General features: G+C 33.9%; 1 protein-coding gene across 9 annotated transcripts in view; it reads right to left on the bottom strand.

Moving 5' to 3' along the window:
* The window catches only part of LOC122156051 (ABI family member 3 binding protein), a 121,010-nt gene that overhangs the window by 21,697 nt on the left and 81,951 nt on the right, over nucleotides 1-17,362 (bottom strand). For 6 of the 9 annotated variants that reach the window (XM_042810508.1, XM_042810506.1, XM_042810505.1 and 3 more), the window contains 12 exons: nucleotides 17,249-17,323; nucleotides 16,476-16,550; nucleotides 15,963-16,037; nucleotides 14,168-14,242; nucleotides 13,627-13,701; nucleotides 12,539-12,604; nucleotides 12,105-12,179; nucleotides 7,916-8,011; nucleotides 6,622-6,732; nucleotides 4,163-4,246; nucleotides 3,429-3,497; nucleotides 2,312-2,524 (listed from right to left, as the gene is read on the bottom strand). In XM_042810508.1, coding sequence (XP_042666442.1) covers nucleotides 2,312-2,524; nucleotides 3,429-3,497; nucleotides 4,163-4,246; nucleotides 6,622-6,732; nucleotides 7,916-8,011; nucleotides 12,105-12,179; nucleotides 12,539-12,604; nucleotides 13,627-13,701; nucleotides 14,168-14,242; nucleotides 15,963-16,037; nucleotides 16,476-16,550; nucleotides 17,249-17,323 — 1,089 coding nt within the window. The remainder of the gene's footprint in view (nucleotides 1-2,311; nucleotides 2,525-3,428; nucleotides 3,498-4,162; nucleotides 4,247-6,621; nucleotides 6,733-7,915; nucleotides 8,012-12,104; nucleotides 12,180-12,538; nucleotides 12,605-13,626; nucleotides 13,702-14,167; nucleotides 14,243-15,962; nucleotides 16,038-16,475; nucleotides 16,551-17,248; nucleotides 17,324-17,362) is intronic. The other 3 variants (XM_042810504.1, XM_042810507.1, XM_042810512.1) reach the window with 3 other exon arrangements.

Raw genomic sequence — 17,362 nt, forward strand, 5'->3', positions numbered from 1 at the left:
ACTTTGTTTTTAGTAATAACCAAAATGATGAAAACCCTCATGCAATACATTAGCTAAAGGTCAACCAGAGCAATTCTTTCTTAAAAAAGGCTTAAAAAATTACACCACTGTTTCCACAGTTCTATCTGAAAAAAAAAATAAAATCTGACGCCCAAATCAGAACTTTGAGAAAACATGCACAAAAATAAGAAGAGATGACAGAAAATTTGATTTGTTTGTCTAAACAAGTAATATTGTATTTGTGCCAGCATGAAATAATCACCTTTTTGAGAAAATGGGATTCATTGCTTCCTTCTCCTGAATCCAGAAAATATCTTTGGATGAATCAATAATGGAGATATTTTTTTGAAGTTCAAGAGACAAACTCAGTGGGAGTATTTGTAAACCACAGAGTTCAAACATTATGTGTTACACATATTGAATTTAAAAAGAATTGAAATTGTTTTTATGGGATTGTTGTTACTTCTAGAAATTAAGCTACCTAGAATGAAAACTGTTTATCTCAGTGAAACAAAATGAATCCTATTTGTATGTTCTGCAGAAAGTTTTAATCTCCGTTCTCAGAAGAGAGAGGGTTATGCCAGGTGTCTCAGACAAGTCTTCCAGAAGAATCTCACAGAAAATTAATTTTTACAGTGATTACAGCAAGCACTTCCACCTAACGACACAAAATACAGTGTGCATTGCTTGGTCTGTTTTCCCTGCAAACGTGAAAAAAAAAGGAAATAAGACTGTATTTAAATGGCAACCAGGCCTTGCTTTCATCACTACATGATGCATGTTGACATTTTTCCCAGCTATAATGTAAATATTTTTACATTTCTGTAATTGAACTGGTTGTGCTGCAGTGGATATGACACGTTCAAGAAAAACAGCAGGCCTGCTTCCAAGAAAACATGCAGACTAAGTGAATATCTGATCTAATCAAACTAAGGTTTGGTATGTGGAGAAAATGTCTCTAAATGTCAACAAAAACAACAGAGCAAAACAAAAAGAGGCACTGCAGTACTGCTTAGAATGGGGACTGTTCACATAGCCTCTCCTCAGCCTCATACTTAGGCTATGAATAGGTTCACGCTTCTTTAACAGCACAACACAGCAAGTTAGGTAAACATTCCTATCTCTTGTTGATACTTTATATTAGCCTACAGACATTTGTTTCCCCTTTTCATTCATCAGGAGAGGCAACTTTTTTCCTGTTTCTCAGAAGATGCAGGTTAATTTTTGTTTTATGTGTCTCATTCAATTTGCATTTATTATTTCCCAAAACTGTGGAAAGAACAAGAAAGAATGGAGGCTGAACCTAGCAATCATTTCTAGAGGAACAAGAAAGGATTAATTTGGGAAAGAGAATTTGTGACAGTCATTATTATACCTCTGCACTCAAATCTTTCATGACAGGCACATAGAGCAACATCTGAAAACATCCCACTTATATTCTAAAGTGAATGGCTAATCATCAAGTCTTGCTCTCCAGAGTTCCTGCTTTTAACTGTTCTATTCTCTTGTAAAGTAACACAGTCAAATCTGGTTGGCCATAGTAGTGGACTACAAGTGACGCTGCAAATCAAAATTTTCTTTTATGTCAGAGGTAAAAATGAAAGTCATTTTCTGACAGTACAGAGGAACCATAAATTCCTCTCAAATGTTCAAATCTGGTCAGCTTGTGTTGATACATGGAAGATGATGGAAGAATTACGAGTGGTCTTCTTACATGTTTACCCGTCTAGGTACTCATTCATGCCTGCCTCACAAAGTGTTTACTCTCAATACAATAACCTTTTACAAATGAGAAAAAATAAACAGATGTTTTTAAACAGAGAGAACTTGGTGACCTTATGGTGGATACTACAGATCATATGTGGCAGAGTTCTGCTGATCTACTAGAATGATGTAAGCATTCTGGCTTACGTCTGGCTTGCTGATTCACTAATCAAAAACATCCGTAAGGCACAAAAGATGTCTCCGTTGTGTGTATGTAAATTAATAATAAAGAGTTCTGTTACATTGCTAGAACTTCTTGATTTGTTCTTACCAGAAGGGTTGAAAAGTTTTTCTTATCTACAGTAAACAGAAATGTTAGAAATGAAGGGAAGATATGGTCATATTTCTTAAGTATCTTTTTGTGTCATCAGAGTCTCCAGTGATATAGCTGAGAAAATGTTGTTCTAATCTATTGACATTTTCTTACACGTACTTGACTGACAGTAGCATGACACAAAAGCTCCTCTCAAATAACAGTATTTTCTTAAATTGCATAAAACCACAGAAATACTGTAATCTGATAAAATAGATGAAAAATCAAACCAACCAGTAACAGTATCATTGTCTGGTTTTTCCCAGTCCAATATGACGAAAGTTGGACAGCCCTCAACAGTCACAACTGTGAGGTTGGTTGGAGGATTCTGTGGAGGACGAGTAGGTTCTTCTTTGATGCCAGCCTCTTCTTGAGGGAAATGTTCAAGAGAGCTTGTGATAGAGCAAGGCACATCATCATCTTTCTTCATATATTTGACATGGGGTGCTAAAAGCAATAAGAAAAGGTTATTATTCCATACAAAGTACAAACACTGATGTTTTAGTAAAACATCAATGCAATTCCACCCAGTATGCAACTTCCAGTTCAGGGACTATGCAAAAATATGCACAAGTCAAAATCCATTTTTTGACTTTAAGAATTAAAAACTACATATTCAATACTCTCTCTAAGTGGCTCTGACTTATTTATTTATTTCTTTTTAAAATTTTCTTATTTTTTTGGTTGTTTTAGATATGGAATCTGCACTCACTTCACTCTCTTCCCATGGTCATGAATGAAAAGTTACTTTACAGGCACTTATGAGTAATACATGTTGTTAAACAATTTGAAATAATTAAATTTTGTTGTGAAGAGCACAACGGGTTGTACTCTTTCTACAGCAAAGTGACTCCACAATTTCATTTGCAACTTTTGAGTGCTATGATAATACAAAGACGTAATGCCCACTAGTCCACCAGCAAGAGTAGTGTTTAGTTGAGAGTAATTCAGTCATTAACTTGCAGCTTCTAGAAAATGCTAGAATCTCAAACATTTTCAGCAGTACAGGATCAAACCTTGGAGAAAACCTGAGGCAAATGTCTTGCATTCTGCAAGAAAATTTGTAAAAGAAAATTACTGAAATTTATAATTAAAAACTCATTAGCTCTAAAATTCAAATTTGCTAGACTGCAAGTAGGAGGCTGTAATATGGAAGAAAACAGAATAGATGTAAAATGTAGCCAAGAACAGGCTGGTGATCCTGATTCTCCACAGAGCCCTTTCATCTGACTGAGGTGAAAAAGAATCAAATGAAGTTCTGGCCCTCAAATAATCAAACAAGAAAATTTTGATTAAAGACTGTTTCCATATATTTCCCCAAATTGAAATAACATAGCTTTTAAAATCCTACCTAGGTACCTTGGTTTGCCTGAAGAGTCTGTTTCTGACGTAGGGCTTGAACTGAAGACAGTTGCATCAACTGTAAGGAGACACAGTTATGACTCAGTTTGCAATAAATATTGTTTCAATGTTAGAACTCTAGAATTTCACAGTTCTTCTGGCATTTTAAATCATTCCTGGAAGTGTTCCTCCACTTGTAGCTTACTCCTACATGATTTTATAAAAGATTAATTCACAACAGATCATTATGTTTATCCTATTGCATTCTTTCTTTTTTCTGATCTAGATAGTAACATATTGATCTTAGGTAGTAGGATACCACAACCAGCTTGAGTGTTTGCCACTGTCAAGTTAACAATTTTAATTTATATCCTATACAAAATGAAATGTTCAGTAAAAGAAGTGTCTTATTTACTTCTCTCACAGACTAAAAGCAGACACTGAATAGTACTGAAGTCCTGCTTAGCATGTATTGATTTCTACCAAGATAGAAGGGTCATCATGTTCTCCTTTTACAAAGGTGTATATTAGAAGATACTGATATGAATTCAGCCAATTTACCAAAGACAAAGTGGCAAAACAGAAATCAGAATCATCCCAGATAGAGTACTTCTTATATTAAATATATGGTGGATCAGTGTATTCAAGAAAAGGAAACAAGAAAAAAAGAGGAAACTTAAGTGCATTTTAGAAAACAAACAAACAAACAAACAAACAGTTCAGAACTGTCTGTGTTATACTCACCATAATACTCTGGAGTTGCAAAAGCTGTTGGTGTCTTATATGGTACTCCTGTCTTCACGGGCATTGTTGGTCCTGCTGGTTTAGCTATGGTGACAGAAGGAGGAGCTTATGGCAAAAAGGCATTCACTATTCAGAAAATCAAAAAGCTACTTCATTCTCATCAGAATTCCGATTTCTGATGACTACTTCATAAAATATGTGGGTAAATACTTTCATTAAAACTACTTCCCTCAAAACTTACTCAATAGCTTCCAGTTGGATTTAAAAAGTCTGAGTTGTCCATATTGGCAATATAACTTACCTTGAAATCTAATAATAAAATTCTTTGTTATTTGGAGACTGCCTTTAAGAACTTCAGTTAGCTAGAACATGACCTGGCTATAAAGCACTGGTAAAAGTCATAAAATAACCAACATTAACATTCCGTTTCTTGAATAAAAGAGCACATTTCTTTACAAGACAAAAGAGCTAAGTCAGTAACTGATATTCAGAAACCTACCAGACAATTGTGGCTATGAAATCTCATCTTCAAAAATCCACAAACTACATAATGTAGTCACCTTCACTGGCAGTACAACACATAACATGATGACTGAAGGCAGAATGTTGATGAATTAAGTTCAAAAAATGAAGGTAGTATAAAAGTGGACAGTGGAAATTTTAGATTCTTACTTCTCACTTCAGTCCAGTTCCACAAATGCTTTGGAACTTACTTTTTTTTTTACTTTTTTTTTTTCTTTTTTTTTACATAGCTAAGAGACTTTTAATGCCTGCATATAGACTTTCTCATAACATTAATCTAGTGGATGAGTGAGAAAGATACAAGTAAGGAATTAATCACAGCATTAATAAGGAGAAACAGAAGAAAATTATGACAGGAAAAATCCAAGAGGAACATTGAAGCAAAATTTTCCTGTTAATGATGTGGAACAACCTCTCTAGAGAACTGAAAGAAACTTGCACGATGTTTAAAACTAAGCTGAATAAACACTATGAAACAAAGAAAAAGGAAAATCTACTACTGGCCCTACAAGGAAGGTCCAGGTCATCTAACCAATTTATTCTGTCTTGAATGTCTAGGAAGACATGACAACTGATGACTACTCCATAACCTGGCCACTAGTGTATGGAAAAAAAAAAGGTGGAATTCCAAAATGCTGTGAGATGAATTAGAGATTTAATGGAGAAAATAAGAACAGATCCCATTACAAGCAAATGAAAATGCATCAAGGCAAATTTTTTTGTGTGCTACATATTAAGACTGACAAGGTCTAATGTTCTGTTTTAGCTATTACTAAGAAAATACCACCAGTCAACAGGAAGTGCAGACAACATTTCTTAGCTCTGCTGTTGTGCAGATACACAGCTTGTTTCAACCATCTTTGAGATCTTTACTTCTAAATTGCTGCACAAAATATTAAAGATTTATTTAGGTCCTGCCACCATGAAGATCTGCTACTGGGGTAAGCTTTCTCACAACGATGTCCGCAGAGATGGATCAGCTTAGATTCTGTAGCAAAGGACACAGAAGTCAAAAGAGTCTTCCTTGATAGACCCAAACAGAAAGGTGGTCTTTGCTTTCAAGAAAATGGAGAAAAAAATCCATAACTTTCTTGCCTTAATAACACACAAATTCCCCAAATGAAATAAAACAAAACAAATAAAGTGAAATGATTAATAAAGCAGAACCAAGACGTTTTTCGTATTTCCAGTGAAATAAAAAGAGTAATATGAGGAGGGGAGTATTATGATACTAAGCAGAGTGAGATGAATTAACATTAACCTATTAACCTTTGGATTCTAATTTCAAATCCAAATACATACGAAGTGATACTGAATATTACTGTCAGGATAAAACTAAAATAAAACAGGAAATGTAAAAGATTCTGCATGCTCTAACAATGATACTGAGAAGAAAGAACACTGTTACACATAAATGAAGCTAAACTCATTGTACATGTGATAACTTCTATTCCTCTACGTCCCAGATAAGTTAGTTTTGCCTGCCTATTAGCTCAAGCTATATCCAGAGGTTAATGCATGTGCCAGATACACAGGACAGAATTTTTTATAAATTATTAGCTGTGGATATGTATTGAAGCATAATATCTGATATCTCCCATCTGATACATACATTAAATAACTGCAAATGCTATTAGTAGACATGAAATGTTTTTATGGTTGATCTATTTAAAGGATGACTTGTATTATGCTCATTTGATGCTGGTTTGCTCTCACCTCCCTTACTGTGGATGAGATACATAACAAGGTTAAATATATCTGTTTCTATATAGAAATAATTTATATATTCAGACAAAAGACACAAGGCTCTTTAAGAAAACTGTTTTTTATAGATATCACATTTAATTTAAGAAAGAATTTATACTATAAAATTCTCCTGTACACAGATAGTGAGTTAAGTAACACATAACATGCTCATGCTGAAAAGGCTGAGATACCTGGTATGCCTGGTTTACCCGTCACAGTGTTTGGAGGCAGAGGCTTTCTTCGCATTGGTGTAGGCTTGACAGGAGGTATAGGAGGATGCTGAGGTCTAGGTGATGTAGTTCCTGAATGACATAATAGGACACTGTCATAAATTATTTAACCTCCAAGTCAATAAAATCAGAAAATACAACAGAAGTCATATTCTGACATCTGAAATACTATTTCACGTTTGATTTAGTAGTAAAAGCAAAGACATGAAGCATGAAAATAAATACAGTTGTATTTTCAGTCTTGAATTCTTTGGAAAGTGTGTGTTATGGTATCTTAAACCAAGCTTACACTGATAATATAAAGATCCTCCAGGATTTTGTACAAATGCTTTCAAGGTTCATTTTATGTGTAGTTAGTTAGTCTCATTTCTGCCAACCATTCTTTTTTTGGAAGCCAATGGGATACTTCTTCCCACAGTAAACAGTATCTGAGAGTAGTTGGAAACTACTTCAGTGCCCTACTCACAGAATTCATTACTTCTGTACTTTCTAACTGATATAACCAGTCCCCCCCAGATTGAAGTGTAAGATGTAGCAAAGGTGAATTATTATTAGAGATATGTTATCCAATACTACTTTAATGTAAAAAAGTGAAAAAATCTCTGTATGGATTGACATGTGTAAAGACTGGTATTCTGCTAGAAATGTCTGAAGCAGCCACGTAGGCTGAAGCAACCAAATTCTGATATAACATATCACATATAACATATAATGTTTTTGCATATCTTCAGTTAAAATATTCTGAATGTTTGGAAAATGCAATTGTCTCTCTTTCAAGAGAGTTAAAACTGATAAGACTGGGAGAGCACATGTAAAGAAACTCAAGCTATTTCACTCCACCTTGGTATTTTGCAACATCCCTCGCATTCTAATTTTCCTAACTATCCTAACATCCAACAAAGCCTTCTTATCAGTGGGAATGTATTTTGATTATCTATTCTCCCTTGCTATCTAGACTATATAAGAATGAAAATAATCAGCGCTTACAGTACTGTGGCTGTTTGACCAAATGGGTGAAACAAACAGTGATGATGGTAATTTATAGTTGCAAACATGTGCCACAGAATGAGAAGAGGCCACGAAATATTCTTATTTTTATCTCTTACAACAATCCTGAAGTAAGAAGTATATGCATGAATATGACGATTAAGAATTTCTCTTCTTCAGCGGAGGTGTTTTTATGTAAGAAAGATAATGTCTTGATTTTTCATAGCTATTAGAAATCTCTGTATCTTTTTTTTTCAGTTAATCTTACCAGAGAATGGCTTCTCCCAGGTGTCAATATATTCCAAAGGTTTTTTTACATCCATGCCAATATGTCTGGCAATATCCTCAGGTGTATATATGTCATCTGTGAAGGGAAAGGGAGTAAACTATTTTCTACAGGGCAGTACTGACTTATGAAACAATTCTACATTGTATAGGTTCAAACTCTCACCAACATGAAGTGCAAAACTGGTATTTTTAGTGATACCTTTGTTATATCTATTTTATTTTCCTATTCAAGTAAGTAGAAAGTAGTCTTGATCTAGAGAGTCTACACTTTAATTCTAAGTATTCATTGATGAAGGTATATTTAGAAATAGAGAATAAGATTAAGGGAAAACTGATGATGTAAACCAAAATTATAAGTGCAAAGATGAGTACAAGGAACATTTCAGATTTTCAGCACAGAGGATGTCTGTTGATTCTTGTAAATGATGAAATTCTTTTCCTCAAAAATAATGTCTTTGCTTGTTGTCTATATTGAATAACTAGAGGAATTCAGAAAACAAACAATCTATACTTGGAGTACTGGAGACAAAGGGTCTATAAAATTCAGTTTATATACAGAAGAATGTCCTACTTAAAAGGAATATTAATGCTTTAAAAATATAAATAAATTAAATGACATTAAAAAGATCAATGCAACTTCTAGTACAGATCAACTGTTTCACAAGCTGACATTCATAGGATAACCTTTATCCATTCGTAGGATAAAGTAAATAAGTGTATTTACTTTATGAAAATCTCTTAATATGGTAGACCGAGAAGATCACACATTGTGATCATCACGTTTGTGAAAAATTCACCCTTTCTCATGACATGACAGAAAACCTTGAAATCTGAAAGGAAAATAAATAAGAGATTAATGATCAAATTGGATAGCCTATTTCCATGTGATCTAAACATTTCGACAAAGGTTTTCATATTTTTATAATCCAGTCTTCAACTTGTTACTGACTACACTGGTATTTCAACATATGAAGAACCTATTTTTTTAAAATATATTTTACTGTTTCACTATTGATGCTAAGTATATCTTAGAAATCCACAGTAAAAATGGAATTGGATGGAAAGTATGCACTCTAAAAATATGACTGAGTCTCAGTATTCTCACAGAATAAAGTAGCAGTATGGAAACATGAAATGATTCCCTACAGGTTAAAATAATGAGACTTGAAGTAAGTTGTATCAAGATGTGGTTCTTCTGGTCCCTGTGACTGAAAATCCTAAACGTATTGTGTGATTTTAATATAACTGCAATTTGCCTTCAGGTAACTAAAGTGGTTAATTAATTAGGTCTTCAGGTACACAAAGCACCAGAGCACTAATCAGTGTTTCTTGTGAATGGCATTTGAGGAAGGTGTATGAGAACATCAGTGTTAGCTTTAAAAAGAAAAAGAAATCTTATAGAGCATAGGCATCAGACAAAGCATACTAACTTCTTAACTTTACCCCACAATAAATACTTCAGCAAAATGTATCATTACATTGCCTAATCTCACAAAATCACCCAGGCATGCAAGTATCTATTACAAGTCTAACTTAGTTCTGCACCTGTGTCTTCAAAAAGCCTGCCTCTATTCTTAACTATATAATTGGGAATCACAATCTGTTCTGAGTTGTATCAGCTAGCAACAAAAAAAAATGTTGTAAACATTCCAGATGGCAGAAGAAACATTTTGTTCAGAACCATGCACTATCATTAGGTTTGTAAAACATGCTCCTTTTGACAAAAGTCTCAATTTTGAGTACTTTAATGCTCTTCAAAATCACTGACGTTTGTCTGTTTCTACACAAAGTACCTGCAATGTCCCACAGCTTTCTGTATTTATCATAGCACTTGTGTTAAGCAGGCTATGTTAGCTGCCATAGTATAAGCATTTCAACATTCATCCGAACTTGTAATAGAACTGAGAATAATTTCGTTAGATGAATGTGTATCCATGTTTCTTTAAGTTACAATTTTTAAAATTATTATTTTTTAAGCATGCATGGGGTCTGAGACAGCTTAAAACTAACTAATGCATCTCTAAAAGCAGGAATGCCATTAGAAGGGAAGAAGTAGAAAAGTGCTGTTGATAAAAAATTAGAGCATATATAATCATAGAATTATTAAGGTTGGAAAAGTCCTCTAAATCATCTAGTCCAACTGTCCACCTAGCAACAATGCTGCCCATGAAACCATGTTCCCCAGTACTGCATCTACACATTACACCTTAATATTTGAATTCCTGTAGAACTTTGCTATACACTCGCAGTTTCAAAAATAAAAACCAAGGAGAGCATAAAGTTGCTGTCTGTTCTAATGAAAACCAACTGTCTCTCAGAATGGAGGCTAAATGTTGTTGAAACTTTGTTTGCTGAATTTTGTCCAGAAGTTTTTAAATGCTAAAAATTAAACTAGATACTGCTTGGGTAAGGTATATTACATACATGGAAGTAAATACAAAAATCCACGTCTTTAAATTGTAGAGAATTTATTTAAAATGACTTAAAACATGGCAGAAAAACAAAAAGGAATGCTAGTCAAGAAGGTGCAACCCCTGCTCCTTTCCCACAGTCATGTTAACCAGCTGGCATAACAGCTACCTATACAACTAACCAGGAGAATTAAAAGCCTGCCAGGAAACCAACTACAGTCCCATGCACTTTTGCTGGAAAAAACAAACTCCACAGCTTATCATCTGGGCCCTGCAGCTGCCAAGCACACTTTGCATGGGGTGAAACATTGACGCTAACGTGTATGCTCAGGAAGAAGAACTGGAGCACTTTCAACATTGATGCCTGATGGAAGTAAAATGTCCTATCTGGTCTTGAAACAACAGAGTAACAAATGTACTCTTCAGAAAAAGAAATAATGTTTAAATGCTTGAAAACTTATTGTTTCTTACAGGCTGGTTAAGGATTCTGAACAGCTTACACCAGCGGTTAAAGAATTCTGATCAGCTAACTACAGAAAATAACTTACTGTTTTCATAGTGGAAGAAACATACTTCTCTACTCTCAAAAATAATCAAAACATATTAATTTGTATTATAATTTCTCTAACATGTCATCTACTGAAAAAAAAATAACTTTTTTCTCGGTAAGATTTAGGCTTCAAAGTTAGTCAAATTCTCTTTTTTAAGTCTTTTCAGTGGATTTAAGATATCGTTTGCAACACATAATTGCATATTTCTTGGGAGGGTTGTAAGGGTTGTGAGGGTTGCTCAGATATTGCATTTGTGATGTACTTGCACTACAGAAAGTTTGGGAATTTTACTTATTGATCATCAAGGGTAGAATATAGTAGAGAATGAACAGAATTTGCTAAAAGCTGCAGCCCTCTTTGGTCATGTCATGATTGTGAAAAATTCATTAGTGATCTCTCTGCACTTTTGAGAAGATGTCGTGTTATAAGAAGGTATCAGTGAGTTGCTATGCCAGCAGGACTAGATGTACAAATAAAAAGTTGAGAATATATGTCCACTCCTTCTTAGCACTTTGGACATCCTGTTTAACTTAAAGGACCCACTTGACAGGATGCAAAATCTAGCTAACAGATCTCCTCATGATGTCTTCACTTAGAGGAAAAGACATAAATAGCTGAGGAATGAAAGTGTTGCAAAAGTGTCATTTTTCAGAACTTTAAAAGAAGGTATCAGTTTCCTTGTGAATACTCAGCTTACACAACAAGCTAATATAGCCTTGTGAGGATTTCTGACATCATCTACCACAGTGAAAGTAGTTCTTGATGGTAAGTAGCCCTACTGTAAAGACATAGAAATAAAGACTTGTGGGTACTCCAGATGAAGCATTTAAGACAAAAATTGCTTAAAGTAATACTATAGTAATGACCTAAAATAGCAGTAAGCACAATAAACAACACTTACAATAGTTAAATATCTGTTATTATGTTAACACTTCTGGCTTTTGTTTTAATTATTTTTTCTACTTCATCTAAAAATGTCACTACCGGGGCACTGCTATATGGAAGAATGAAAATTTTTTACATACTGTCTAACATAACTCTGTATTCATGGCACTCAAGAACAATATAGAATTATTAAAGTCAGCAATTATATTTTACTGTACTCTAAGGAATTAACTTCAAATCAAACGTAATGAAGTATTTTGCAGGGTTCAAGATTATTTCATTAAGTAACATTCCTAACACGTTAAAAAAAAAATAGCTCTACCTGTTGTTGGCACAATCCATTTTGGCAAGCCAGGTGCTTTTGTTCTAGCTGGTGCTACTGTGGTTTTACTTGGAGCTGAGAAGAAGTTAAAACAAACAAACAAATCAAAAACCAAAAAACAGTAAAAAAAAGAAGAAAAAAGAAAAAAGTTTCATAAGAAGACTACAAAGTCAAACAGACTTATTTGTGATGGCAACAATTCCATATTAGAGAAGAATAAGTAACAGTTGCTGTTCTGGTATGTATGATTTCTTCTCCTACATTGGAAAGGCTTTACCTGCAAACTGGTTAATTGGAAGAAAAACCTGCCTTTTTCCCAACAATAAGTAAGATTCCTCTAAGAACAAGTGAACATCATTCATTAAATAATGATTTCTCCATCCCATTAAAAAAAAAAGAAAAAAAAAAAGAAAAAAAGAATAAATAATTATTACCAGGTCTGGCCTGTGATTTATCAGATGGCCTTGGTCTTAAAGAAGTGAGACGTGTTTTATGTCCTGCTAAAAAGAAATAAAGTTCAGTTTAAATACTATGTGTAAAAGCAACATCAATAATGCAGCGTAATTTGCCACAAAAAAATGGTCCATGCACCAAAGTGATACAGCAAAATGGACAAATGAGAATTCTATGAGTTCCAATCCAAAATGCACACTAGTTTCTTTAGTGGTCAGATTACTCCATCATGCAGTCTGACCAGTTACATTCATGTTTAGGTTTAGGAAAAGATATAAAATATTTACAGCCAGTTACCCAACTGTATATGGATACAGAGTTAGCTCTGCAAGGTATCCATGGCCTTAAGACATTATTTAGGTTCTGTAAAAAACAAACAAACAAAAAACCTCAAAATAAAACACCAAACTGAATCTCCCCAAATCAAATATCCAGATCAAAACAAGAAATATTGAAATATTCCTGTGAAGACAAACGAAAGCATTCAATGCAGACACTATATAGAGCTGTAGAACATAGCAACATCAGCAAGATTAAAATTACAAGCCTTCAACCTTTTCCTACTGCCACCTTTCATTTGTCCGATAGTTTCAACATTTTAGTTATTACAGTATGTATGAGAATCTCACTGAAAGCTAAAAATGTAAGCAGTTGTCACTGTCATTTCATGCCAAATAATGGACTTCAGTAACTTTGAGGTAAATGTCTTTACATAAATACAGCTAGCTATTTGATATTTGAGTCTAAAAACCATCCTATCAACATCACTTACTCTAGCTTCTTTGAAGTGCCTGAGAAAACATTTCTTGTGGAAAGAATGTATTACTCATTTTTGACAGTTATAGTTGGGAAATTTTCCGAAAATTTAGATCTAGTATTTTGGAAAGAAAAATCTGGAAATCAGTTACATTTGTGTTTGCAAGACTATTGAATGGAGGACCAGGCACATAAAACCGAGTACTTAAAAGCCTTTAGGAGTAACAAGAATAAGCCACTAAATCTTAAATCATATTGATTTTACTTAACAGATGTAGGTAGTCAATGCAACACAGAAAATCATAAGAATTACCTGTATACAACCATGGAATTTCAGTAGTGAGAGCAGTTTTGGGTTTGGGTGAAATCTGATACGTTTCATTGGGAACTGAAATAGGAGATTTCATTGCTTATCAACTGGAAATTATTTCTTTTAAACATCAAATCACCACAGGTAGAAGAGAAATTTAAACTGAGTGCAGACAATAAACAAAAAAAGTCAGTGATAGAAACCTGGCTGATAATCAGGGTTTCATGCAAAGACTAAAAGACTGGGAAGATGTACACAATTAATAAATCAAACGACAGTGGAAAAGATGAGCAGCTAATGTCTTTTTATATGACTCCTCATGTATGAGAATTTTTATAAGGAATATCAACCAAATGTCAGGAAAGTTCCAGGAAAATTAAAAACATCAATATTTTGTACATGCACTGGAGTAAGACTAACAAATGAACAAGGCAGAGATATATTTAAGTTATTTCTGTTGACTAAAGTGTAAGTTTAGTCATATAGAAAAGCAGAGAAAGGAAAGGTATAAACAAAAAATAATCTGACATAATATTTTCATTACCCAAAGTCATTTTGGACCCATCAACAACATGAACTGTTATAAGGTTAATTGATCCCAGGTGTGTTGTCTTTGGAGCTATGAGAAATAAAACATTACTCTATGAGAAATGAAATCAATGACATTGGATTTACTTAAGTATCTTTCATCTTAAGTGTGTTTCATGAAAATTTATCTACACGTCTGCTAAGACAATTTTTAGTGACAGGAAATAGGCATGCGCTCTAATTAGCCTGGATGTATTTTCATACTGACAGCCAGACACTGCAAGTGTTCTGTTGGGCCTTCAGCTTCAGAGCAGACATCCTAATGGTGGACACTAACTTGTGCTTTCCTAACATATTTATCTTTAAGGCATTCTTTTCTGGTGAAAAGGTGGTGATGCACTGAACAGTTTGCCCAAGGAGGCTGTGGATGCCCCATCCCTGGAGGCATTCAAGGCCAGGCTGGATGTGGCTCTGGGCAGCCTGGTCTGCTGGTTGGTGACCCTGCACATAGCAGGGGGTTGAAACCAGATGGTCACTGTGGTCCTTTTCAACCCAGGCCATTCTATGATTCTATGATATGATTCTATGATCCTGACTCAGATATGACAAAATTTTGTCAGCAATATCTAAGTTATTGGATGAAAAGGAGAGACTTGAAAGCAGAAACACTCTGTATGAGTTTTTGCTTCTTTCAGAAATAACAATAGAATACAGAAGCTGGAAAATAACCTACTTATTAGTATAAATAGTGATGACCAAATAGTGCCACTTGTTTTTATCAACTTTCACGATAACAGTAGCCTCTATTTTGTGTAAAAGTCAGTAAAGTGAACTAAATTTTAGAAGGAAAAAATGTAACTACTTAAGCTGCAATTTCTAAAATTCTTTTATTAAACCAAGCTTTGCAGTGGTGCCAAAATATGATACTGGTTAAATACTATATGATTGGAAATGGGTTCAATTGAGACTTAGAATCTAGCTAATTACAGAGAGTTTTTCAAAATAATCCTTTAGAAAATAAGTCTTTTTGCTGGACTGTTCAATTTGATTTTCACAACAAAATATAGGTATTGTTCTTTTAATTAATGGTGCTTAAATTGTTTCTAGCTACATAAGAACTCTCAGGAAAAAAAAAGGGGAATGATAAAACTGTTCATCAACTTACCTAAAAAAAGGTATTACTAGTTGGAGACAGTTGAGAATTATGGATTAAAAAAAATTAAGATTTATGCTGTCACTCCTTCCTTTATTTTCTTTCTGTGCTGTAACTGTTCTACCAAGTTATTTTTATGGAAATAGTTCACACAAAGGGTGATGTTGATATACTATGTATACTTCATTATAACTTTGGATCTCTAAATTTATTGCAATTACTGCACTGATCAGAAGACAGTACTTCTACTCCTATCACCTATCTTTGACTAAGATTCTGTAGCCTGAGTTTCAAGAGAACTTGCAAAAATAAAGCACATTAATTTTCTGTAATAAACTTCCTAAAAAACTTAGTGAAGCCAGCTACAGTAGTATACTCTCATTCAAAATTAATCAAGTTCCTCATATTTTAATGTCTTCTATACACCAATTAAAAAAATGAACCTTTAGAGAATACATCTTTACTTTTGTGTCCCAAGTATTTTATGCCCTTTTGGGGCATTATTTTTGATGTAATCTATTGATGTACTACGAGCCAAACAACGATGCTAATTTATCTCTAAATATTGTGCGTGCCATATCACTGCGGTAAGGAATCGCGGCAAAGATTATAACTCAGTACAACAGTAACACTTTGAAAGTTAAAAACTTTTAATTACCAGGTTTAGTCTGTGGTACTTCTGTCTCAACAGATGATTTAGGTTTGAAAGGAAGGAGCATTGTTTCTTTTGGAGCTGAAAAAAAGGAAAAATATTGTTACTGTATTCTTTAGGAGTCACAATTCAACACCGTATTTCGCCCACCAAAAATACATGCCTCAAACGCCTGAAAAAAAGACAATAACAATTTCATGGTTTCCTGGAACCTGAAACAAGATGGCTTTTCAAAACCCAGAAAATATCTAGATTTGAGCTGTAGGGTATGTTGAGTCAATGGCTAAAATTCTTGCTCTAAAAAAATAAATAAATTAGACCATGGAATTTAATTGAGCAATTGATAAAGGCTTCTGACTAGGATAGAAGTGAGACTCATCTGTATTCAGAAATGTGTATGCAAGCAGAATGAAGAACAGTAGCATGATGATAAAATACACACAAGAGCACATTCTCTAGAAATTTCTCAATTCAGAAATTGTAAATATCTGCATCTTAAGATTAAAGAAATTTATTTACCCATTGTTGCCCTTGACTGCTCAGTGGTGGTGGAAGTTTTTGTGATAATTGTTTGTGGGGTTGTTTGATGTACTGCTGTTAAGGGAGAAAACGTGGAGATGCTTAAAATATTAAAATATTTATATGTTTTTTATATTAAAATATCAAAATGTTGAACTGTGATGGAAATAAATTACATTTCACTATCTGTAAAACTTGAAAAACATCCCAAACTAAAAAGTAACAGAATATCTTAAATATCAACTGCTCGCAGTATCTTTCCAGTAAGTTCTCCTGTAATACTGATTTTTTAACAAAAACAGGAAGAGACAAGGGCTACCCTAACTATTTTGTGAGTACTTCATTTCAGTATAACACATCCTTTGCTGAATGTATAAGCATATTTCAAAGGAGTAATATAGAATTTTACGGGGGAAAAATGTGCTTACAAAGAGCCTCTCTAGTTGTAAGAGAAAACTGCATTTAAGCCACTGAAATTTGTCAGCTCTCCAATTACTACATTTCAGCCATCACTTGCTGAGTGTAATAGAAAGCAGGAAAAATGTTTCCAATGCTAGACTATACATACTAATATTATTTGCAGTGTAACTTGGACTTGTAGTTTTGACATATTTTGAATTGACTGACCTAAAGGCAATGCATTTGATGAAGCACAAAAACAGGTATGAATATTTGTGATTAAAAAAAAAAAAGCACGAAAACTCAGGCTAGGGAGAAAGAATAGTTAAATACAAACAATAACACCAACAAAATTACAAGAATGACTTCATTACCAGGTCTGGTGTATGGCACTCTTGGTTTTTCAGATGTTTTTGGTTTGGTATGAATGAATGGTTTTTCAGTTGCAGCTGAAATTAGAAAAAAAAAAAAAAAAAAAAAAAAAAAAC

The sequence above is a fragment of the Centrocercus urophasianus genome, unplaced genomic scaffold (genome assembly GCF_019232065.1).
Source record: "Centrocercus urophasianus isolate 14NV4802_14NV808 unplaced genomic scaffold, USGS_Curo_1.0 seq_12, whole genome shotgun sequence".
NCBI lineage: Eukaryota > Metazoa > Chordata > Aves > Galliformes > Phasianidae > Centrocercus > Centrocercus urophasianus.